The 25,436-nt window shown below is 38.9% G+C and overlaps 2 protein-coding genes across 6 annotated transcripts; both read right to left on the bottom strand.

Annotated features, from left to right (window-relative positions):
* Positions 1 to 1,705: 1,705 nt before the first annotated feature.
* On the bottom strand, positions 1,706 to 13,017 carry fetub (fetuin B). 2 transcript variants are annotated; one of them, NM_001386824.1, is given in 7 exon segments: positions 1,706 to 2,581; positions 5,243 to 5,329; positions 6,944 to 7,057; positions 8,952 to 9,118; positions 9,606 to 9,693; positions 9,780 to 9,893; positions 12,698 to 13,017. In NM_001386824.1, coding segments are annotated over 7 exon segments (1,500 nt in total). In that variant the 5' UTR covers positions 12,905 to 13,017; the 3' UTR covers positions 1,706 to 1,858.
* A 5,379-nt stretch (positions 13,018 to 18,396) lies between these two features.
* On the bottom strand, positions 18,397 to 25,306 carry ahsgb (alpha 2-HS glycoprotein b). Of its 4 annotated transcripts, XM_087303173.1 has the most exons (8): positions 24,965 to 25,306; positions 24,551 to 24,658; positions 24,377 to 24,461; positions 23,354 to 23,520; positions 21,276 to 21,392; positions 20,506 to 20,580; positions 18,896 to 19,124; positions 18,403 to 18,826 (listed from the first exon to the last, which is right to left on the bottom strand). In XM_087303173.1, exons 1-8 carry the CDS (start codon positions 25,166 to 25,168, stop codon positions 18,513 to 18,515), a joined length of 1,299 nt encoding a protein of 432 aa, XP_087159299.1. In that variant the 5' UTR covers positions 25,169 to 25,306; the 3' UTR covers positions 18,403 to 18,512.
* Between the last annotated feature and the right edge of the window lie 130 nt (positions 25,307 to 25,436).

Below are 25,436 nucleotides of genomic sequence, written 5' to 3'. Positions count from 1 at the left end.
GCCCGTTTCCACTGGGTGGTACGATACTGTTCGGGTTGGTATGCTTTTATTGCCGTTTCCATTGTCGAAAGGCGAACTGAACCGTACCACTCTTTTGGCACCCTTTCGAAAGGGTACCAAACACGAGAAGGCGGAGCTAGACGCGCAGATGAGCGCTATTGGTTTACAGAGCTACGTCATTCGCTTACGCCACAAGCCAGAATGAAAACAATAGAGCCGCCATGTTTAAAATACACAGCGAGAGATCTTTTACAGCTTAAAAAAAAAAAAATATATATATATATATATATATATATATATATATATATATATATATATATATATATATATATATATATATATATATAAGAAATTCCAGCGTTATGGATGTGACATTTGCAGTAAAAACTCAACACATAAATTGACAGAGAAAGTATGTTAACATTATATTGAAAAATGTAATTATATTTTCAAGAGCAACTAGCCACAGAGTTATGGGAGCAGAAAAATATCAATCTGTAAATGTGTTTTGTACTTTAAATGAGGAAAATAAGCATGCGTTATGGATGTGACAAAAAAAGTCTGCGAGTTTACAGTATACAACATACTTTGTAGAAATTATGTGAATTAAACTGCACAACCCAAAAGAAATAATGCTAATCAAAAGGATTAGAGTCGGCTCTCTATAAAACAAAATTGCTTGGTTTTATTTTATTTAATATTTTCACATTTCTGAGGAAAAAGTGTCGTTATGGATGTGACATCTCTCTGTTATGGATGTGACGCATGTGAAATTACCATTTGTGTGACTTTGGTAAATCAAATAGAATAGTTTGAAAACATTGACATATGTATTTTTGAGTATTTTTAAAGTACTGTAAAATACTTGGTTACACAAAAAACCCAGAAATGGTTTCCATATTTTGGTAAAAACGAAAATCTTTTTCATGGCAAGGTTGACATTTGCACGGAATTGCCCATATATATATTCTTATTCTTATATATATAAAGCAGAGCAGATTTACTCTGTGCCCCTTAGGTTTTTAGGAGCCAGTCTGAAGCGCGAGCGGTTTCACTTTCTTGCTTGCGCTCGCCGCGCGTCTATGTCTGATATAACAAACTTCTTGAGCTGATGATAATAACGTGCGCTTGATTACTGAAATGCTTTTGAAACCCGATCCTGTCAGACACTGACAAACGAGAGAGTGAAGCGCGAAAAAAAAAGGAGAAGCTGGAAAAAAAGGAGCACAATATTTCTTATAAACGTGAACAAACTGCCATGTTTAACTATTATCTTCAGCTTCTGGAATATTAGGAACTGGGAATGACTAAATTACTCTCTAACAGAGGCTACATGTGCTGCTGAAGATCACACACACAGATGAGAGATCAGCTCTGACTGTAGGCTATATTTTGTGTTGTTTATGAACCTAAACAAGGACTAAATGTCTGCTGTGTGTAGTTTGTCTGTAGTTGGTATCATATCGTAGATTGTAAGGGGCTGTATGTGTTCATATATGTTCATTATTTGTTTATTTAATATAATTGCAGACGTTACAGTAGGCTATTTCACATTGTCATAGATCTGCAGTTATAATCAACTCCTGTTCATAAACATTTATACACAAGTATGGATGTGTGTAAAGCGTCTGTTTTGTGAGAAGTGCTTCTCATATGATATGAATATCTGTATAATGTCAAAAAGCAAAAGGACCAAGCACCGAGCCTTGTGGTACCCCGCAGTGTACTTTTAATCACAGAGTTATCTGCTGAACACAAATAAACAACACTGATTCCCCAACATGCTTTTATTTGACACACACCCCAATAGCACCTTTTGCAATCTCATTCGTCACTCTGTACATTAAATATCTGATGTCTATGCAGCGGGTTTAAAGAGCGGATCCTCGCTGACGATCTGCTTGAGGAGCCCATTTTCGATGGTGGACTGCGCTGGACACTCGGGGGATGTTTTGCTGGGGAATGTATGGATGGTGGGTTCTTTCTGTCCTGGGATTTCGGGATCGGGGAGGAGCGGGAGAGTGGAGGGCTGCTCGGGTCCCGCTGCAGGTTTGTCAGGGAATGAGGGAAGGATCATGGGCTTATCCACAGGAGGAAGGACGTTGAAAATCCCATCAGGACGCCTGGATTTGGTTTGATGGGATTTATCGTGGTGGTGATGGTGGTGGTGCTCGTGCTCATGGATGTGTCTGTGCTTGTGGTCGTGGTCCAGGACGATCTCGTGGTCGTGTTCGTGGGTCTCGTCTTTTTTGTGGCCGTACTGGTGGTGCTGGTGCTCCCACTCATCCTGGCCATGCTCATGGGCTTTCGCGTGGTGTGTGTGTTCGTGGTCATGGTCGTGAGAGTGCGTGTGTCCGTGGTCATGCTCGTGAGAGTGCGTGTGGTTGTGGGTGTGTGGTTTGGTGTGGTCGTGGTCATGATCGTGTGAGTGTGGTTTGGTGTGGTCGTGCTCATGTGTGTGCTCGTGTGAGTGCTCGTGTGTGTGTGTTTTGGCGTGATCGTGTGCAGTGGGCGAGCCTGTTGTGTGGCTGTGGTCCACTTCACCTCCGAGCAAGTGCTTTTTCTTTTCCTCTTCGGCCGCCTGTAAACAACAATACATGAATGAATCTACTGTAAATATGACTTTTTGTTTAGTTTTGAACAACATTTTTGTTTTTAAACATTTTTGTCTCACTGACTTACAAATTAATAAAAACAAAATAATAATTACAACAAGAATAATATTGTTACTTCAATACGGCATTTTACAGTTTGCGGACAGTTGTTTTCAACCCTGGCTAATCGTAGAAACGTTCCCCTGCGGACGTTTCTGGAGAACGCAAAATACGTCCCGGGAGGTACGTATTTGTGCAGTTTTTGTTTTCTCGAATCCGCAAGAGGCCGCTGTGCCGCGCTTTTTCGCGTCTCGAACGCCTCTCTGGAATGCGCGCCGCTCGGTCCAGAAAAGAAAAGCAAAAGCCCTCGTCCGATTTTGACCGAGTTTTCGGATTACGCCGCATTCTTGCCCCGTCACGAACTCATTCGCTTTTAATTTTTTGGATTCTGTTTTTCATCTTACCTGATTTCTGGAACCGCACTTCCCCGGACCCGAACCCGGTTGTCGCCGCGGGTGGCTCCTCCTCCGGGCCTTCGCTCCGCCGACGTAACACCACGAGCTAAGCGGACAAACTGGTTGCGGCGGGAAAGCCCTACACACGGAGGTGAGGCTCGAAAAAACCAAAAAAAACAAATGTGGCCATACGTAGCTCCGGCCACGTAAATCGCGGCCTCCAGAAACGTCTGCAGAGCTACGTTTTCAGAATGACCTTGGGTTGGTTGTTTTGGTTTTGCTGGTTTTGTTTTGCATTTATAGGATACGCAGGTTGGCTGAGTTGGAAGTCAATTATTCGAGGCACCGACTTATATTCGATGACGAAATTGAAAGGAACTGCAATCGTTGCACTGTAGAATGGTGGGATACTATATAAGGGAAACGCCCAACCCAAGCTCATTCTAAAATACGTTAAGGATTTGAACCAGTGACGTTCTTGCTGTGAGGCAACTGTGCTAACCACTGGGCCACCATGCTGCCCAGCCTGATCTTACGAGAAAACGTAAGTATTTTACGTTTTGCCAGTTTAGTGGCTAATTCGTACGAAATTGTATGATTTTAAAAGGAAGGCGTGGCACCTAACCCCACCCCAAAACATTGGGTCATTGGGGGATGAGCACGTCGTACTTAATTGTACGAATTAGATTGTACGAATTCATACAAATTAGCCACTAAATCACAAAGTTACGAATTGCCGTGAGATTGTGTTGTGCTGCCCTATAAAGGCAAAGGGGGAGGAGTAGGGGTGGAAGGGGGATTCTTCAAAGTGAAGATAACTCAAGTAAGAAACTCTGATTATTTATAATGAATTAGGAATCATCTGATTGGTGAATTAAGTGTTAGCTAATGCATGACCTGCCGTAATTAATCATAAGCACGTGATCCTCTCGAAATTAGTTTACAAATAAACTTCACTTCAAGAGTTCACATTTAGCTGATGATTGCTAATAAATCTTGTTTGGTGTGCTCCCCGGGAGAGACCCTGAGCTCATAAGATCCTCGAGCCCTGGGCTCCCTCCTGTTGCAGGACGAGAGGGGAGTTTGAGCTCAGGTAGATCTCGATGACTCCCCCATTGCTTATTTGCAGCTAAGTGTCAGATATGGATGGCTAAGAAGAGGTGTACTCAGACCACGGCTATAAATATTTTGGATTAATTGTTTAGGGTGCTCGTTTTTGAACTGTGGGAGGACCCGGGGAAAACCCACACGAGCCAAGGAGAATGAGCAAAAGTCTGCACAGAAATGTCGCCTGGTTTGGAAGGGAATTAAACCTGGGGCATTCTTGTTGAAAGGAGGGAAAGTAGGGTTGGGTGGGGGGGTTTCTTCATATAAGATATTGAGATGAGAAAAGTCTGGTTATTAATAGTGAGTTAAGAATTGTCTGGATAATTAGTCATGAGCTAATGTTGGAACAGCTGTGAACAATCAAAAGCACGTGTCCCTTTCGAAATTAGTTTGCAAATACACTTCACTTAGTGAAATTGTCAAGTTCTTATTTCTTATTACTGCTTTTGTGCAAAACTTAATTTTTCTATAAGCATTTAACTCAACAAGTTTTAATCAACAAGTTCACTTTATTAGTACTTCGTGTCTTGTTGTTCCTCATCTAGTGCAAATGGAAACAATAATTGCAACTGGCTTAATGTTTTCCTTTTCGTTCCCCCTTGACTGTAATAAGGTAAGGGGAAACGAAAGGGATGTAACAATATATAAACTCAAAATAACTTTAAAGTACAAATGATACAGTAGACAGGATCATTACTGGCCCGATTGGGGCCACCTTTTTGTTAAATAATTTCGACCTGAAATAAAATACCTTCACATTTTCCATTCTGCTCTTTTTGTTTTGTTAACACATAATTTTGCTCATTATACATATATTGACATTTTAAAAGTATTATTTAAATAATTTTTAACATTTAAATAATTTTTAAAATTAGTAAATTTTAATTATTTAAAATAATTAAATTTTTGACACATTATTTAAAATATGTGGCTAAAAATAGCTATTAAATTGTATTTTTTCTTTGGTGGGGCCAGTGGAAATTTTGGCCGGGCAAGTAAAAATCTAAATCATTGGCGCGATCGGACCAGTAGAAAAAATCCTTTGCGTTGAACCCTTTGACTGCTAATGGAAATGTATATTCTTACCTCTGGTTCGAAGATTTCACACTGAATGTTGAGGTGTTCCTCTTTAGTGACGGTCACAGAGTGAGACGCCTTGCACAATCCTTTGTGCTAAAAAGCGAAAGAGCAAAATATGTGATCATTTTTACTATTAATGGCAAACACAATATAAAGCTGAAGTCAGAATTATGATCCCTCCTCAATAACTATCCCCCAATTTGAGAGAAGATTTTTCTTTAACACATTTCTAAATATAATAGTGTTAATAACTCATCTCTAATTACTGATTTATTTTCTCTTTGCCATGATGACAGCACATAATATTAGACTGGATATTCTTCAAGACACTAGTATTTAGCTAAAAGTGACATTTAAAGGCTTATCTCGGGTAATTAGGGTAAAGTTAGGGTAATTAGGCAAGTCATTGTATAACAGTGGTTTGTTCTGGAGACTATCCAAAATAAATATAACTTAAGGGCGCTAATAATATTGACCTTAAAATGAGTTTAAAACAATTAAAAACTGCTTTAATTCTAGCAGAAATAAAACAAATAAGACTTTCTCCAGAAGAAAAAATATTATAGGAAATACTGTGAAAAATTCCTGAATCTGTTCAACATCATTTGGGAAATATTTGGAAAATAAATAAATATTGATTGTTGTGACTTCGACTGTATTTGAGGACTGTATGTCTGTGTCACACCTGTTGCAGTGCCCTAGTTTGGACACTTGAGGTATGTCACGAAATGGGGAAAGATCACTAAATGCAAAAATCCAAGTGCAGCAATTTATTAACAAAAAGACAAAGGCATCCAAAAAGACAGATTTCCAAATCTTGCACAGAACTAGAAGCAAGATACAAAAACTAGATGACCAGACGAAGTAACTGGCAAAAGTGCAAAAACGGGTAAATACAAGGACAGGGTAGGAGTGCTAACAAGTGCTAACAAAAACGAACACAAACAGGAATCCAAGAATAATCGTAATACAAAAAAACTAGATAACCAGACAAACATACCAGACGTGAGGAACTAACAAAATCCTAAGGCAACTAAAACAGAGAACAAGAGGGTTTATAAAGACAGGACTAAATTAACAAACACGAAACAGCTGTAACATAACACAATCAGTAATACAAAGGATTATGGGAAATGAAGTGAAACTACAAAACAAACTAGTGCCCTTAAGTGTCCAAACTAGGGCACTGCAACAGGTGTGACAGTCTGTGCATCTGCTATACCAGGGGTTCCCAAACTTTTCAGCCCGCGACCCCCAAAATAACAATGGCAGTGACTCGCGACCCCCAATATCCTCTGAGGTGGTTATAAATACAGAAACCTTGCATGCAATGACGCAGACACACCAATTAAATTTGTGTCAGTGCTTTAAATGTGCTAGAAAGTATAACCTGATGTTATAAAATCAAAATGCATCTGACGCTATTGCTGCCTTTAATATACTGTAATTACCCCAGGGGTCGCAATCCAATAGAACTAGTAACTATAAGCTACTATTGTAACTATATAGTATATAGTAACTATAAACGACTATTTTTATTTTCAGTATAGTTATGGATAAAACATGTTAATTCTTATGGTTTAATAAAAATAAATAGATTTTTGGAAATCACCAGGCGACCCCCCTTCATTGCCCCGCGACCCCTCGGGGGGTCCCGACCCCCACTTTGAGAACCACTGTGCTATACTGAAAAGTCTCGACACTCACCGCAAATTCACACGCCATCAGCTCACATTTCGAGACATCAACATCTTTAGTTTTGGAGGAGCAGACGGTTTCCTGGATGGTGAACTCCGCAGTATAGAATCTTCCTAAGTGAAGCTACAAAATAAAAATAAAAAGATTGTATACATATTTAATGTCATCCTTCAGTGCAGGAATTGCATTATTTTTCATGCTTGAAGGATCAGTGGTACACTCAATAACATTACCTTTGTTGTTTGCTCGAACTACTTGTTTAAAATGAGCTGAAACTGATTGTTTTATATTCTAAAACTTAAATTTGAAGAAAAAAAACTATTAAGTTAACTTAATTATTTCATGATGCCCCAACACAAATCCATTATGTGGAGCCCAGCATTTTACAGTGTTACACTTCTTAATTGTATATTAGTTAATCTAGGCGTAAAAAAACGTGCTGGATAAGTTGGCGGTTCATTCCGCTGTGGCGACCCCAGATTAATAAAGGGACTGAGCCGAAAAGAAAATGAATGAGTGAATGAATAGTTAATGCACTTACAAACCTTACTTAGGTATGAATAATCTTGCATTTATTGATCATAGTTCAACATTAACTAATGCATTATTAAAATCGGAATCCATGCTTGTTAACATTAGTTAATGCACTGTGAGTTCAAATGAACTAACGGTGCTAAGATGCTAACGGTCTATTCTAATTCAATGATCTATGCTAAGCTAAGCTAAAATGGATCAGATTGGATTCAGAAATAGTAAACTCAAGTGTTTAACTCTACACTGTAAAAACAATATCTGTAAATTCAACACAATCTCACGGCAATTCGTAACTTTTTGATTTAGTGGCTAATTCGTATGAATTCGTACGATCTAATTCGTACAATTTAGTACGATTTGCTCATCCCCCAATGACGGTTGGGGTTAGAGGTGGGGTCAGGTGCCACGCCTCCTTTTTAAAATCGTACTATTTCGTACGACTGAACTCGTACGAATTCGTACGAATTAGCCACTAAACTGCCAAAACGTAAAATACTTACGTTTTCTCGTGAGATCAGGCTGGTAAATTTGTGTTATTCATTGCATTAGTGACACAAGTGACTTTTTCCAGTGCTGCATTGTCTGTGTTGGTGTCGTATATTACGCTACAGAAACCTTGTAACACACTGCAGCACCTTTTCTCCTTTTGTACAGACGTATTTCTTTAGATATTATTTCTTTATGCATTATATTATTAGTTCAACCAACTAAAATGACAATAAAAGTCACTTGATTAAACTGTAGAGTTGAATTTTCAACATCAAAATGGGACAGAGCAGAGATCAGCATCCCATAATGCAATTAACAACCGAAAATAAACGAAAAACCCTTGTGAATCATTTGTTCACAGTGTGGGAGAGCTGTAAAATGAGCTTCTGTTTAGTAGTGGAGTGTTCCTTTAAATCAGTGGCTCTCAAACTGTGGTACGCAGGCTTCCTTCCAGTGGTACGCGAAGGAACCGCTGAATAATTAAAGTAGATAAATGAACAAACTTTAAACCTTTACACATAATTTCCTCTGCATATTTGAAGGATATATGTTGCATGTATATAGGACTTATTTGTAAATTTGAAAAATTATCAAAAATAATATACATGAATGTGATGGCATATAGCGAGGTCCAAAGAACGTTTCTAGGTTTTAATGAATAGGCTACTATATGACAATACTTTACATTTAAATACAGCAGTTTTCTTTTTACTTCTTAAGAACAGTGCTGGTTTAATTAACTTTTAAAAGCACGTTTTAATTTAAACATTGATGTTTTATTATTTTTTTGGCTGACAATAATAAATATTCCTAATATGAGGAATTAATCTGCCTGGTTACCTGCTTAGAGCTGCCGCTGCTTAATTAGGCCTACTATGCTACTGTACTTCAATACAGATTATTATGCTGGTACTTGACTATTTTTTTCTAAGGTGGTACTTGGTGAAAACAGTTTGAGAACCGCTGCTTTAAATGATTTGCTTGATTTTCTTACCGAAGCGGAAGCTCTTGTAATGTTCAGAGGTGCAAAGTAGTTATTCAGCCCGCTCTCGTTGTTGTATTTCTCCATGCCCATCTTCACAGTCTTCAAGACTTCTTCATTGTCTCCAGAGAGCTGCATAGGGCAGTCTGGGCACCGTTCTTGGATTTTGGAAGCGGGCACTGAAAAATGAGAGAGTCGGTTTGTTTAATCTAGAACATGGTGAGTATTTAGACACATGCAATAGCACACAATTTAAACCCAAGCAGACGGTTTTATAGTACACTGTTTATCAGAGCAAGGAATGTTTCACAGTAATACCAATAATATCTTATTTTAAAGATATAACTAATTACTAATATTAATAATTATTATTATTATAAATTACTTTAATATTATTAAAGTCCTATGTGTTTTATTTTGGCTAGAATGAGATTAGCTTTTATTATTTTAAAAGCATTTTAAGGTCAATATTAGCCCCCTTACGCAATATTTGTTATTGTCAACAGAACAAACCACTGCTATACAATTAATTAACCCAGTTAAGCCTTTAAAGTCACTTTAAACTGAATACTAGTAAATATCTAGTCAAATATGATGTGCTGTCATCATGGCAAAGAGAAAATAAATCAGTTATTAGTTGACTGGCTAGATGTGATCGGGTATTACCTGGCCTCACGGTGCAGCTGTATTTGTAGAGTCGGGCCACTCTGTGGACTCTGTTCATGTACATAACTGCCTTGCACTGTCCATAGACCTGTCGGAGGAAAGCGGGATTAAGAGCACTGAGTAAATATTATTAGCAGAGTTTTTTCTAACTTTTATCAGCTAGCAAAGCCATACCGGGTACTCTTCAGGGCTGCGGATTTCACAACTTTTCCAGGGTTTCTTGCTGAGGACGTGACACTTGGTCTCCAAAACGTCAAGTGTGAGGTAGAAGACAATCCCTGTCTCACCCTACAAGAAAAAAACAAAACAACTTTGGTTAGCATTTGTAGATATGGGAAGAAATTGGCAAGAAGCTAGCAAAGGGTTAATCATTACAGCAATAAAGGTGTATTTTACTTTCTTTACTTTTTACTTTAATAATAATTATTTATAATATTAATAAAAATAATGATGATGATGATGTAATTTATACTAAATACTGTCGTGTTTTTTAACCATACTATAGTAAAGTACTTGATATATAGTTGCTATGGTAACACGACAACTATAGTAATTGATCTGTTGTGATTCTACAGTTGCTATGGTAACACGACAGCTTTAGTAGTTTTTCTGTTGTGGTGATTCTACGGTTGCTATGGTAACACGATAGCTATAGTAATTGATCTGTTGTAGTGATTCTACAGTTTCTATGGGAACATGACAACTGCAGTAATTAATCTGTTGTGGTGATTTTACAGTTGCTATGGTAACACAACAACAATAGTTATTGATCTGTTGTGGTGATTCTACAGTTGCTATGGTAAAGACAACTATAGTAATTGATCTGTTGTTGTGATTCTACAGTTGCTATGGTAACAACAACTATAGTAATTGATCTGTTGTGATTCTACAGTTGTTATGGTAACACAAAAGGTATAGTAATTGATCTGTTGTGGTGATTCTACAGTTGCTATGGTAACATGACAACTATAGTAACTGATCTGTTGAGGTGATTTTACAGTTGCTATGGTAACACGACAGCTATAGTAATTATTCTGTTGGTGTGATTCTACAGTTCATTCAATTCACCTATTGTGCATGTGTTTGGACTGTGGAAAAAACAGAAGTACTAACCACTAACCACTGTGTCGCCCCTAATTTTATTTTATTTTATTTTATTTTATTTGTACTAAGGAAAGAGTTTTATTTTAGAAATAATAAGTCAAAATTAGGTGAGGTTTTTTTTCTGAAAACAAGCAAGAAACCTGCTAATGAGGTAAGGAAAATAGCATTGTTTTCAGCTTAAAATGAGTTTATTTTACAGATTAATTGACTTGCTTCAATGTGAACCCACTTCACACTTTAAATGTTGATTTAGACTTTTTGACTTTGATTTAAGCATTTCTGACTAGAAACAAGACATTCATTCATTCATCCATTCATTCATTCATTCATTTTCAGCTTAGTCTCTTTATTAATCTGGGGTTGCCACAGCGGAATGAACCGCCAACTTATCCAGCATATGTTTTATGCAGAGAATGCCTTTCCAGCTGCAACCCATTACAGGGAAATAGAAACAAGACAAAACCTCAGTAATACACTATTTAAAAATCCTGTTTGCCTTAATTGTTTAAGCTGAAGATTAACCTTATGAGTAATTTAAACTCACATTATAATAAACTGACCTAAAGCAGCTTGCATAACTTATAACATTAATTTAGGACATGATAAACTTAGTTTAATAAGTTACAATTAACTAAAAACAGGGGTTTTCCTGACTAATTGATCATATCATTGTTTTCAGTGAATAGTTATTGTAATAAATGAATACGTAAATAGATTAATTAATAAATAAATAGTCACACATATAGCCAACACATGTTACATATTCTTTTATTTTGGGTGGATAACATTTTAATAAAAGACTTTTAAAATGTTATAATTCAACAACAAAAAATAATTAGCAATAAGTGATATAAGTATAAATAAATGCACAAAAACTCCTGAATCTGTTAAACATCATTTGGGAAATATTTGAAAAAAATAAATAAAAAAATACTCTTCCACTGAATATTATTATATGCAAATTATATTTGTTTGTTTAATTAATATAAAAATCTAAATGAATAAAACAAGTAAAAATACTGGTTCTCTTAAATGTTTAAGCTGAAGATTAACCTTATGAGTAATTTAAACTCTTATTAAACTGACCTAAAACAGCTTGCGTAACTTATAACATTAAGTTAGAACATGGTTAACTTTTTTAATTAACTAAAAACAGGGGTTGTCCTGATTAATTGATCATATTATTGTTTTCAGTGTATAGTTATAATATTAAATAAATAAGTAAACAGACTAATTAAAAAATAAATAATCACACATATAGCTAGGGCCCGACGGAATCTGCGGACATTTATTTATTAATTTTTTTGCTAATTCTGCGCAGAATTTTGTCAAATAAAATCTGTTGATTTATGCAGAATGATCATAATTAAAACCTTGATATATGAACTAAAAAGTAATACCTTTTAAACTTGTATATAATGTTTACAATGCAAATCTAATTAGATCCACTTAATTTGGAAAACAAATCAAGTCTTCTATATAATAAATCTACTAAAAGACAGAAAATATGACTGTACAAACTGCATTCTAAATAAATCAAACATTTTCATATTAGTCAGTAATACCACTGAAGTTACAAAATATAAATTTACACACATTTACACAAGTAAATAAACAGAATCAATCATGCTGAAAAGTGATAAATCAATGCACACATTTCTTCTGTTTGCTTGTTTATTTGTTGTACAATATGTGGGTTTGGTTTGTAGACAATCGGAAACAAATATAGCTTAAAGGAGCTAATAATATCGACCTTAAAATGGTGTTTAAAAAATGAAAAACTGCTTTTATTCTAGCAGAAATTAAACAAATAAGACTTTTTTTAGAAGAAAAAATATTATAGGAAATACTGTGAAAAATTCCTGTATCTGTGAAATATTTGAAAAAAAAAATACACAGAAAGGCAAATAATTTAGACTTCTACTGTATTTTTTTAAATATTATTTCTTTCTTTACTAGGAAAAATAAAGATTAAAAAAGTGACTCACATGCTTCATGTAAAAGGCATTGCTGAGGCGGTCCAGGCCCAAAACGTAGCCCTCTTTTCGGTCCAGGTTGATTTTATTCAGCGCTTCAGCCGCGGCTCCGTTCGTCACTGCATCTTGGCAGGATCCAGGGGTCAAATTTTCCACCGGTGCCCCATGGACACCAAAAAAGCCCAACAGTATCACCAAAACCACACACTGCTTCATCATGGAGCTGCGATCCTTCTCCCAGACACAGCCGCAGCATCTGGTAGCCTGTATTTATGTATGTGTACCGGCCCGTCCTGCGCTGATAGGCTCAGATTCAATCACTACTGTCCCACTGATCAAACAGAGCATTGATTACAGCACAGGGCAGCTTGCAACATCACTGTTTAATGCAGAGGTCAGAGAGCGCCTGCTCCCTGATCAATGCAAATGAAGCTTTCGTAAGATTTAGCACGACCTCACATGTTGAAGCATGAGGGGATTTATCTCGCTGTCTGTCTCTGTGTGATTGGATCTTTGTGTTTCAAGTTCAATTGAATGATGTGCATTGAAAAATCAGTCCTGTGATTCCCGTCCAATCAAATCCCACATAGAAGGAAAATCACATCATAATGAACTACCTCAAGACATGTGCACTTTACATTGCAGCAAACTGTTTGGAAGCATTAAAAGTGTCCAAGAAGATGTCCAAAATCTTTACACGCATTGACCCAGAGACAGAACACAGTCCTGGAGGGCCGGTGTCCTGCAGATTTTAGCTCCAACATGCCTCAACACATCTGCAGATGTTTCTCGAAAGCCTAGTATGAGATTGATTAGCCCAACTATTGTCTTAATAGTGAATTAACAGAACATAAACTTTTGCATTTAAACTCTTCAAGTGTGTGTGTACGTGTGTGTATGTCTAGGTGAGTACGTTTGTGTCTGTATAATGTGCATGTGTGTGAGTAAAATGTGAATGTGTGTGTATGTGTGTGTAATAGATAAGGGACTGCAAGTGTAATATGTGTGTGTGTGTGTGTGTGTGTGTGTGTGTGTGTGTGTGTGTGTGTGTGTATAGGTGAGTAATTGTGTGTCTGTATATTGTGCGCGTATGTGTGTGTTATATGTGAGTGTGTGTGTACGTAATATGTGTGTCTAGTGAAGTGTGTGTGTATGTGTGTGTGTATAGGTGAGTAATTGTGTGTCTGTATATTGTGCGCGTATGTGTGTGTTATATGTGAGTGTGTGTGTACGTAATATGTGTGTCTAGTGAAGTGTGTGTGTATGTGTGTGTGTATAGGTGAGTAATTGTGTGTCTGTATATTGTGCGCGTATGTGTGTGTTATATGTGAGTGTGTGTGTACGTAATATGTGTGTCTAGTGAAGTGTGTGTGTATGTGTGTGTGTATAGGTGAGTAATTGTGTGTCTGTTTATTGTGCGCGTATGTGTGTGTTATATGTGAGTGTGTGTGTACGTAATATGTGTGTCTAGTGAAGTGTGTGTGTATGTGTGTGTGTATAGGTGAGTAATTGTGTGTCTGTTTATTGTGCGCGTATGTGTGTGTTATATGTGAGTGTGTGTGTACGTAATATGTGTGTCTAGTGAAGTGTGTGTGTATGTGTGTGTGTATAGGTGAGTAATTGTGTGTCTGTATAACGTGCGCATATGTGTGTGTTATGAGTGTGTGTGTGTGTACGTAATATGTGTGTCTAGCGAAGTGTGTATGTGTGTATAGGTGTCTAACTGTGTGTCTGTATATTGTGCACATATGTGTGTGTTATATGTGAGTGTGTGTGTGTGTATTTAATATGTGTGTCTAGCGAAGTGTGTGTGTGTGTGTGTATATATTGCGTGTATGTGTGTGTTATTTGAAATATGTGTGTCTAGCGAAGTGTGTGTGTGTGTGTATGTATGTGTGTATAGGTGTCTAACTGTGTGTCTGTATATTGTGTGCTTAGGAGTGTTATATGTGAGTGTGTGTGTATGTAATATGTGTGTCTAGCGTAGTGTGTGTGTTTGTGTGTCTGTATATATTGCGCGTATGTGTGTGTTTTATGTGAGTGTGTACGTAATATGTGTGTCTAGTGAAGTGTGCGAGTGTGTGTGCATGTGTGTGTGTGTATGCATAATATGCAAGTGTGTGTGTATAGGTGAGTAATTGTGTGTCTGTATATTGTGCGCGTATGTGTGCATTATATGTGAGTGTGTGTACGTAATATGTGTGTCTACCAAAGTGTGTGAGTGTATGTGCATAATATGCAAGTGTGTATGTGTGTGTATATGTGTGTGTCTGTATATTGTGCGCGTTTGTGTGTTATATGTGAGTGTGTGTACGTAATATGTGTGTCTGTATGCGTAAATGTGTGTGTGTGTGTGTCTGTATGCATAAATATGTGTGTGTGTGTGTGTTTTATACTGTAACAGTGCTTTAAGGTGGTTTAAGTTAATGTGTAGCAGTGATGATTAACTAGCGTTGTTTGTATTTTGGGACAGTTTTCTGAGAATGACCCCTGAAACCTTGTCCTCTGATCCTCTTTTAAATCTGTTATTTATTTAGAGAAACTAATCTTCAGGCTTGCCATTCTACAATGCGGTTTACGTGAATGTCATTGACCCCACTGCAAAAATAAAATCTTGAACACAACTTTTAATTGCCGTTATTTATGATGTTTAAATCCCTCTCTCTGTCTTATTTCTAGCATGTAAACATTATGTCACGTCCTCTGTGTAAACACTGTGCCACATGTGGACCTGTGGACTGCAAGGTCAATATCACGTTGTAGAGAAGTTGTGAGCACAACCTTTCATATGATTCCAGGGTCATATTGTTGATAAAGTCCACTGCTAACTGATAATTCCTGAGTATTTCCATGTATTGTGGTTAGCTGTAAACAAACTGACTTTCAGTGCAAATAGTTGTACTTGTTAATGCATGTTGTTATTCTTATATAGTCCTAAATGCATCAGACGTTTATTCAGAATAACTTAAAATAAGGTGGATATTGTCAGAAGAATTAGACTGTGTGTGTGTGTGTGTGTGTGTGTGTGTGTGTGTGTGTGTGTGTGTGTGTGTAATACTGATGCTGATCATATATTTATGTACAGTTGGAGTCTGAATTATTCGCCCTTCTGTGATTTTTCCTCTTCAAATATTTTCCAAATGATGTTGAACAGATTCAGGAATTTTTCACTGTATTTCCTATCATATTTGTTCTTCTGGAAAAAGTCTTATTTGTTTTATTTCGGCTTTTCATTTTTTACACTACCAGTAAAAGTACAAATATACTGAAGTGCTAAATAACTGAATGTAAATATAAAGATATTAAAGAAACTCTTAAACCTCTTTCTGAATCCATTCAGCTGAACTCCGGGTCTGGTGAGAGCACTTTTAGCTTAGCTTAGCATAGATGACTGAATCAGATTAGACCATTAGCATCTCAAAAAGTGACTGAAGAGTTTTGAGTATTTTTCTATGTAAAGCTCGACTCTTCTGTCGTCACGTTGTGTACTAAGAGAGAAAGTGGCATGTAGTTATTTTCTAGGCCGATATGGCTACCCACATAGCAAAATTTCTCTGGCCCAAACCATTAGGTTTTGCTTGGCCCACATGCCGCAGTGAATTACGGTACATAACTGGACCAAGTCTGGCCAAACATGGACCATATCTGGGCCAAGTTAATAACTCATAACTGGGCCTGAACTGGGCCAGATATGTTGGTGTGTCATGACTTCAATGAAATTAATATACCTATGAAGTGTTACGCTTTAGGGACACTATGGGCGTGCTTTTTCTCAAAGCGACCTGATTGGTAGCAATCCTCTGCGCTTTCTTAGTATAATTAATATATCAGCTGCTTCAGTCCAGCATATACAATAGCAGGAGGATGATGAACCCAGGGTGGACTTTTCAGCAAGACAATGAGCCAAAACACAGCCGAGGAGACTCTCAGATGCTTTCAGAGAAAGAAAATCAAGCTGTAGAATGGCCCAGCCAATCACCTGATCTGAATCTAATAGAAAATACAAGATAAAGCTCAGATTTAATAGACGAGACCCACAGAAGCATCAAGATTTTGACACTGTGTTGACGTTTGTGAAAAACTCACACCTGAGCACTGCATGTGCCTTCATTCCCCAGTTGAGAGGCGTCTTTAAGCTGCAGCACCACAAAAAAAAACACCTAATATATAAAGCATTGAATACATTTCAGTAGTTCAGCATTTTCCCCTTGTGTCATTTCACTGTTATTACACAGAACTCATTGTTCAGATTTGTTTGTTTGTTTTATTTTTATGTCTGTCTTGCTCGTGGTTTTACCTAAATATGCTTCAATTCCATGTCAACAGCTCCTTTAGAAATATTATTCCCAGGACAAAACATGATGTGTTCAATGCTTATTTCCCCCACTGTAGTGCTTTCGCATTGTTTTGGTCTCACTGCATTTTTGAACTAAGAAGAAAGGCTACAGGATTATCTCTGAAGACCTTTTATTATTATTATTATTATTATTGTCTTATTATTATTAAATCTTATTATTATTATATCTTATTATTAATATTGGTATTATTGACTTATTATTATTATATCTTATTATTATTATATCTTATTATTATTATTGTCTTATTATTATATCATATTATTATTGTCTTATTATTATAATATCTTCTTATTATTGTCTTATTATATCTTATTATTATTACTGTTGTTATTATAATTATATCTTATTATTATTGTTAATATTATATCTTATTATTATTGTCTTATTATTATATCTTATTATTATTGTTAATATTATATCTTATTATTATTGTTATTATTGTCTTATTATTATATCATATTATTATTGTCTTATTATTATTATATCTTATTATTATTGTCTTATTATTATTATATCTTATTATTATTATTGACTTATTATTATTATATCTTATTATTATTACTGTTGTTATTATTATTGTTATTATTATTATTATAGTAATATTATTATTATTATTATATATTAATATTTAACCCAGGCTCATTCTGAAATCGTACCTCTATATACATTTCTGTAGACATGTATGTCAAAATATGTCCTAGGAGGTACATTTTTTGCAATCCACAAGAGGCCGCTGTGTACACTTTTTAAGATCTCAAATTTCTCTGGCGAGTGCCATTCACGCCTGCTGTTCTCGCATAAACCCACTAGAGGCCGCTGTTGACTGACTTACTGACAGACCAATCGACTGACCCTCTCTGCGCCTTCCCCAAACCCAACCAATATTATTGATTGACCCGCCCACCCACTTCCCTAAACCCAACCAACAATTTTCAAAAGCAATGCAGAAAAAGAAAAGCCCTCGTCTGATTCTTACCACATTCTCACCCTGTTATTTACTTGTTTATTTTCACTTTTGTATTCTGTCTTACCTGCTTTCTGGAACCGCTCCCGAACCCATCCTCGCGGTCAACTCCTCTCTTCATGTCAAGTCCACTGACGTACATGGCAAGCTAACGGGACAAACTGGTTACAGCTGGAAAGCTGTCCATAGCGAGTTAAGCGGTCGCTCCCTAGCTTTCGCTTAAAAAAAGAAATGAAGCCATACGTACCTCTGGCTACATAATTAAGAGTCTCCAGAAACGTACATAGGGCTACATTTTCAGAATTGTTGTTGTTGTTATTATTATTAATACTGCCTTACCATTACAAAATGATCTCAGCTATGTTTTGAAACCATTATTTGACACCCACTCGTGCTCGTCAGACAAGAGTATTTATTGACTGAACATCCAGCAGACATTTACACTGAATGATTGAATGTTTAGACTGAGTAACATGGGATGAAAATCCGATAAAACCACTTTTAGTTACTGTTTAGGAGAAGATGTGGGCCGGGGGAGGTCTGGAGGGCCCCTGCACAGACGAGGCGGAGGGAAAGGGCATATCGGATAAATAGAGGGGGGGATTTTTACATAGCCGTGGCATGGGAATTCATGGCGGCCCCCCTCTGGTGAAGTCTCTGGGACTCCTGTTGGACTTTTTGGACAGGGGTGTTCGGGATGGAATCTGTGATCATGTTTTTTGTCCTTGTCATCATGGTGTCTGTGCTCAGGACGGCCCCCGTGATCATGTTTTTTGTCCTTGTCTCCATGTGCATGCTCTGGACGACCCCCATGTCCTGGTTTTTTGTCCCTGTCTCCATGTGCATGCTCTGGACGACCCCCATGTTCAGGATGGCCCCCATGACCAGGCTTTTTGTCCTTGTCTCCATGTGCATGCTCTGGGCGACCCCCATGTTCAGGACGACCCCCGTGATCATGTTTTTTGTCTCCACGTTCGGAAGGTCCCCTGTGACCATGACCCTTGTCCCAGTGTCCTCCATGGTCTGGCCCGAGTGGGTGAACGCTCCCTGGGCGGTGGTCATGAAATTTGCAGTCTCTTCTTGACTGAGCGGGGTGTTGCATGGGATGAGTGAAGTTCTGGAGACCATTAGAGCACAAGCATTACATAGCAAGAAGAGACGATTACTTTAATTAGAGGGTGACCAGGCATCTCGTTTTACCTGGGACAGGAAACAGAATCTCACGGCAGTTTGTAACGTTGTCTTTGTGGCTTGGTTTGAGGAATCATAGTTAATGTTTTAGGCAACCCAGGCTCATTCTGGAAACGTAGCCCTGCGGACGTTTCTGGAGACCCCGATTGGCTGGAGGTACGTATGGCCGCATTTCGTTTTTTTACTCGAGCGAACGTTACGGGGCCGTGTGTGTGACGCCGCTCCCCGTCTTCGCGCTCGCAGGCTGATAGCTCGCCTCAACCAGTTTGTCCACTTAGCTCGTGGTGTTACGTCAGCGGAGTGGAGGCGGAGGCGACAACCGGGTTCGAGTCCGGGGAAGAGTGGTTCCAGAAATCAGTAGAGATGAAAAACAGAATCCAAAAAATAAAATCGAGTTTGTGACAGGGCAAGAACGCGGTGAGATCCGAAAATGCGGTCAAAATCGGACGAGGGCTTTGCTTTTCTTTTCCGGACGGCTTTTGCAAATCGCCGATTGGGTTTAGGGAAGGAGGGTGGCTGGGTCGCCCGCACAGTCGATCGTTCGGTCATTCAGTCAGTCGCACAGACGGTCGCTCGACAGCAGCCTCTGGCGGCTTTTCATGCTAGAACATCGCAGGTGCAAACAGCGCGCACTCCCGAGAGGCGTTCGAAACACGGAAATCGCCGCTTGGGTTTAGGGAAGGAGGGTGGCTGGGTCGCCCGCCCAGTCGATTGTTCGGTAATTCAGTCAGTCGGACGGACGGTCGTTCGACAGCGGCCTCCGGCGGCTTTTCATGCAAGAACATAGCGGGCGCAAACAGCGCACACTCCCGAGAGGTGACAGCGGCCTCCGGCAGCTTTTCATGCGAGAACAGTGCGAGCAGTCAGTCGGACGGACGGTCGCTCGACAGCAGCCTCCGGCAGCTTTTCATGCAAGAACAGCGCGGGCGCAAACAGCGCGCACTCCCGAGAAGCATTCGAGACACGAAAAAAAACAGTGGCCTCTTGCGGATTTGCGAAAACAAAAACTGCACAAATAGGTACCTCCCAGGACGTATTTTGCGGTTTCCAGAAAAGTCGGCGGGGCTACGTTTCCACAATGAGCCTGGGTTGGTTTTAGGTCATAAATTGTGGATGAATATTGTTTTTCTGAATTGCAGTTAAAATGCATAAGTGTGTGCGTGTGTATTATGAGATAATTTTATGCATAATTGAAATGTAATATATTTACTGAACTATTTCTGTTTGGGTTGGGTGGAGGGAGATTGATTCGCATATTCCACTCAGAGAAATCTGGTCACCCTGTGTAATGTGTAGTGTATAAATACCTGATCCTCGTAAATCTCACACTCCACTTCTGGTTCCTCAGATCCAACCTTACTGGACTTACAGAAGCCATAGGTCTGGGGAAAGAGAGACATTCAGAACTACAGATCTTAAAGCAACTTAATTCAACCCCAGGTTTAGGTATATTTGTATTTAGAAGTGGAGTCAGCACTGCTTTTCGCGTGTTGTAACCACGCTTTAGAGAAAATCGCATGCTTTGGACAACTACAGAAACAACAATGTGCACTGTATATTAACAGTCATACAAACATCTTAAATACTACATTTGCAGAAAAAGGTACACAGCCATCACTCCAAACCTTCACATGGAAGACAGCTGCTCTTCTCCTGGTTAACCTGTAGTTCACCTAGCTCAGATGCTGGACCATCATGCCCTGCATGCGCACTTGATTGACACAGAGACTGAGCTAAATCGATTAGTGATGGGTCGTTCATGAACGATTCGTTCATTTTGAACGAATCTTCAATATGACTCAGGAACTACGAGTCCTCTCAGGGAGTGATTCGTTCATCTGTGCATGCGCACATTTGTGCAGCTGGTATCGTTCATTTTAAGTCTTTTGAGTTGTTCATCGTGGTAAGACAGAAGCCAATCATATGCGTTTAGAGCCGGAAAAAGAATTGATCCGTTCATCTCTCGAGTCCTCTATCGGGTCTGAGTCATTCGTTCATCTCTGGCCAATCATATGCATTTAGAGTAGGACAAAGAATTGAAGGATGATTTAAATGAATGAACATGTAGTGCACTTACTGCCTGATCTCCACATAAAGCCTTGCATGCTTCTGGGTTTTGCGGAGCATCCTTTTTTGTACAGTTTGTCTCCATAATGGCAAACTGAGTAAAGTAGCTTTGACCCATAGGCATCCACTAAAAGCAGAGAAATATTCTGTTAACATACAATCGGAAACCACTTGCGAAGGGCGGTGCAAGGATTCTACTCAAACAGTTGTCTTGTATTTCAGTAATGTCTTCTACAACAGAATTACACCACCAGAAATTGATATATAAGAGATTTAATTGGAAACTAGATAAAGGCAGGTTACAAACTCAGAAAGGAATTCGCCCATTTCATCAAATTCATCAAGAAAGCTGCAAAAATAATTGAACTGATCTTATTTTTGCCTTATTGAAAGATAAATCTAGACTCCTGCCACCTACTAGATTGGAGAGAAGTTTGGCACAGATATTGGCTTTAGTAAATGTCAGTTTCGTGTATCTGGTCCTATTCCTTACTCTCTGTGATGAAATGTAAGATTTGAGTGGATAATTCTCTTCAATTGCTTTGCAAGATTGTCTTTAAACTGTAAAAGCTGAATTTGTCTATTTGTTTGTTTATTGCCAAATGTTATCTAAACGCAGGGGTGTCCAAACTCGGTGGGCCGGTGTCCTGCAGGTTTTAGCGCCAACTTACCTCAACACACCTGCAAGGACTTCTCTAGAGCAGGGGTCACCAATCTCGTTCCTGGTGGTCCGGTGCCCTGCAGGGTTTATCTCCAGCTTGCCTCAACACACCTGCCTGGATGTTTCAAGTACACCTAGTAAGAGCTTGATTAGCTTGTTCAGGTGTGTTTGATTGGGGTTGGAGGTCAAATCTGCAGGACACCGGTGCTCCAGGTACAAGTCTGGTGATCCCTGCTCTAGAACGCTTGGTACAGCGGTGTCCAAACTCGGTCCTGGAGGGCCGGTGTCCTGGAGAGTTTAGCTCCAACCCAAATCAAACACTCCTGACCCAGCTAATCAAGCTCTTACTAGATATACTAGAAATTTCCTGGCAGTTGTGTTGAAGCAAGTTAGAGCAAAACTCAGCAGGACAACGGCCCTCCAAGATTCTCAATATGTGCTCTTGTGTAATGTCATTATCAACCGCAAATGTTCAGTTCCAAAACTCAAGACCGCAAGAAAGGAGGATGTGTGAAAGTTCCCGGATGTGTTCTTACTATCAAGCATGCACCAATGCAGGAACGCCAAACTAGCTCTAGAAATCTCAGAGGTCATTGAAACTGATTAATATTTTATATAGATCTATTATTGATGTTCAGAGATGTAACTTATTTATCTCAAAAGTTTCCCTAAATGAAACAGTGAAAGTAAACATTAACATGACAATCTTGATAGAGGCGTCAACACATTCACGTCCCATTCACTCGGGGCTTCAGCGTCAACGCTTGACTGAAGGCGTGTCTGAAGTTGGGGCTGAAGCGATCGTCATAGAAGCATCAGCCAATGAAATTCAGTCAGCAATAGGCCACTGTCTAGCTGGTGTATTTTTATACAGCAATCTGATTGGCTGACGCTTCCGTCGGCGCTTGAAAAGTTGAGCAAGTCCCAAATTCTGCAGTGAGCAACGCCTCTGAAGTGGTGCCGACTGATCCACAATGCAGTTCGGCAACGCCTGACGTCACCCATTCAAAGTGAATTGGAAGCGTTGACGCTGACACCCCGTTTAAATGGGGCGTAAGGGTGTTTATTTGCTAGAGTACGAATTAAAATCTGTTTTATTTGTTTAAAAAGTTCACAATTAGCTGATGATTGATTATAAAGCGTGTTTGGCATGCTGTCCCGGGAGAGAGACCTGAGCTCTTAAGATCCTCGAGCCCAGGGCTCCTTCCCGTTTGCAAAGCAAGAGGGGAGTTTGAGATCAGGTAGATCTGGAGAACTCCTGTGCTGTAGTAGCTCATGAACAGATAGTGATTGCTCTAAAGAGATAACTACTGACTAGGAGCATGTCTAAGATGCAGATTTGGATTTTAAAAGAATTGCTAGAATCATCTCTCGGACTTATCTTGTGTTAAATATTTTAGCTAAAACCCATGTCTGAGGGACGACACCTGTGAGCTGATCCTTCCCACTTCCATCAGCTTAAAGTAAGACTTGTGGTTGGACTGTTTGTTGAACTTGGCCAGGGCAGCGTTCACACTCTCCAGAGCCTTGGGTTCATGCAAGGGCAGAAGACCGGGGCAGTCGGGGCATTTCTTCACAAGATCTTCATGTGAAGCTGCAACAAAATACAAAACGCAGATTAGTGTAGCAGTTGCATGACTTGATTGCAGCATCTGGTAAAGTACAAATAAAGTAACCATGTTGATTTTGTTAGCTCACATTGCTAGTTATGTGGTGAATTCATCTGTGCATGGCATAAAGGACGGCACAAATAGTTTGCCCTTGCAGTCTTTAATGTAAATCTGAAAAAGCACTTCGTGTTTGTTTGCAGTTAAATTCTCAAGATTAAAGCTGCGGTCACACTAGAGTTTGAGCTTGCGACATTCTGTCGTACGGCTGTATGAAAAGGGGCGGGATTAAACAAGATGATCAGACATTTAAAAAGCGAGCGATTGTGTAGTGCGCCAGTGGTGTAGTGGTTAGTGCGTCAACACATGCACTCTGGTGCTCGCGACGACCCGGTTTCGATTCTGCCTTGCGGTCCTATGCCAATCCTTCCCCTCCCTTTGCTTTCCTGTCAATTCTCTCTACTGTCCTTTCAAAAATAAAGGTGAAAACCCCGAAAAATAATTATAAAAAGAAAGAAAAAAAAGCAAGCGATTGCTCCATATTTTGAATTTCTGTGCAGAGAGCTCATGTTTTGATCCTCGATTGGTCTCGCGCACTCAAGTAATACGATTTCGCAGGTCAGAGTTCACCAAGCTTGAACTTTGCACCGCAGCGACCTACGAAACTTGACGCATGACCTTACGTTTCTAGTTTGACGCATTCGCATGTCAATGTTCTGATGACTTTCAGATTAAGATTGAGGTGTGTTTGATTAGGACGAGGTTGAAACTGTGTACTCTCGGTGTGCCTTCAGGAGCAGGGTTGGGAAACACTGACTTGAATAACTGATTTGTTTACAGCACCTGGTTCAGTGTCACAGTTGTAGCGTTTCACCGCTGCCTTCCCCTCAAAACTGGAGACGGTCACGTTACATTTGGCAGTCACTTTCTTTAAAGGGAACATCAGAAGGATGTTAAAGGAAATGCTGAGCATTTAAAGAGAGTAAATCTTGAAGCTCGTGATGGCGTTCAGCTCACCGTTTCGGTTTCCAGTCTCCTGTCACACTGATCTAAAGGTTTGGGATTCACAATGTGACATTCGGTTTCCTCCAAGGTAACTCCAAAGACGACTTCGCAAGAATCAGCCTGCATAGAAACAAGCATTTGCACATTAATAAAGCCTTGCAGATGTAGAAAGGAAAAGCTTTACAGTAAGATACATTCGTTAATGCATTTACTAACATGAACAATACATGTATTACAGTATTTGTTATTTTATTGTTAAATAATGATAATACTGTGTTGGTTCATGTTATGAATTTGGATCTTAATGCATTAGAAAAGTTTGCACTATGATTAATAATTGCTGTACAAAGTTCTGCTTAGTAAATGTACTAATACAACCTTATTGTAAAGTGTTACCAGAAAGAGTCTTAAAAAGAGGCGACTCACTTTCTTCTCTGCGCTGCGGCTGTCCTGGGACACAAACCTGAATTTATATCCATGGTGGTGATGTGCATTGATGAACTGCTCGGCTGCTAATACGGCATTGTTGTCCTGATTTTCCTGGCAATTATATTCCACGCCGCTGTCTTTTGGGAGACTGGCTGCGTGTAAAGCCGAGACCAGCGCTGCTAATATCACCAGCTCTCTCATGCTGCATAAGAATCCTCAACAAAGAAAGAAAACATCCTCCTCTCTTGTTCAGAGCTTTATAATATAGACCGTAGGAGGGGGGGAATGAGCAGACTCTTCAGAAATGCTTGCCAATGACAGCCAAAACAAATATAAAAGGGGGACAGGATGTCATGGCAGTTTGTTTACTCGCTGACTATTAGCAGAGATCAACATGGTTTCAGTGTGGCATTGGAAAAAAGTCTCATGTGTTTAAAGTTTTTACACTTTTAAATTGTATTTAAATTAA

The sequence above is a fragment of the Danio rerio genome, chromosome 22, assembly GCF_052040795.2.
Source record: "Danio rerio strain M-AB ecotype USA chromosome 22, GRCz13ab, whole genome shotgun sequence".
Taxonomy (NCBI): Eukaryota; Metazoa; Chordata; class Actinopteri; order Cypriniformes; family Danionidae; genus Danio; species Danio rerio.
The sequence above is the reverse complement of the archived record's forward strand: the minus strand, read 5'-3'. Positions and strand labels throughout refer to the sequence as shown.

Coding starts and splice junctions, on each gene's coding strand:
- ahsgb (XM_087303173.1), bottom strand. CDS start 25,168: ATGAGAGAGCTGGTGATATTAGCAGCGCTGGTCTCGGCTTTACACGCA. Junction 24,462..24,550: donor GGAGACTGGAAACCGAAACG/GTGAGCTGAACG, acceptor TTCCCTTTAAAG/AAAGTGACTGCCAAATGTAA. Junction 20,581..21,275: donor CTTTATGTGGAGATCAGGCA/GTAAGTGCACTA, acceptor CTCTTTCCCCAG/ACCTATGGCTTCTGTAAGTC.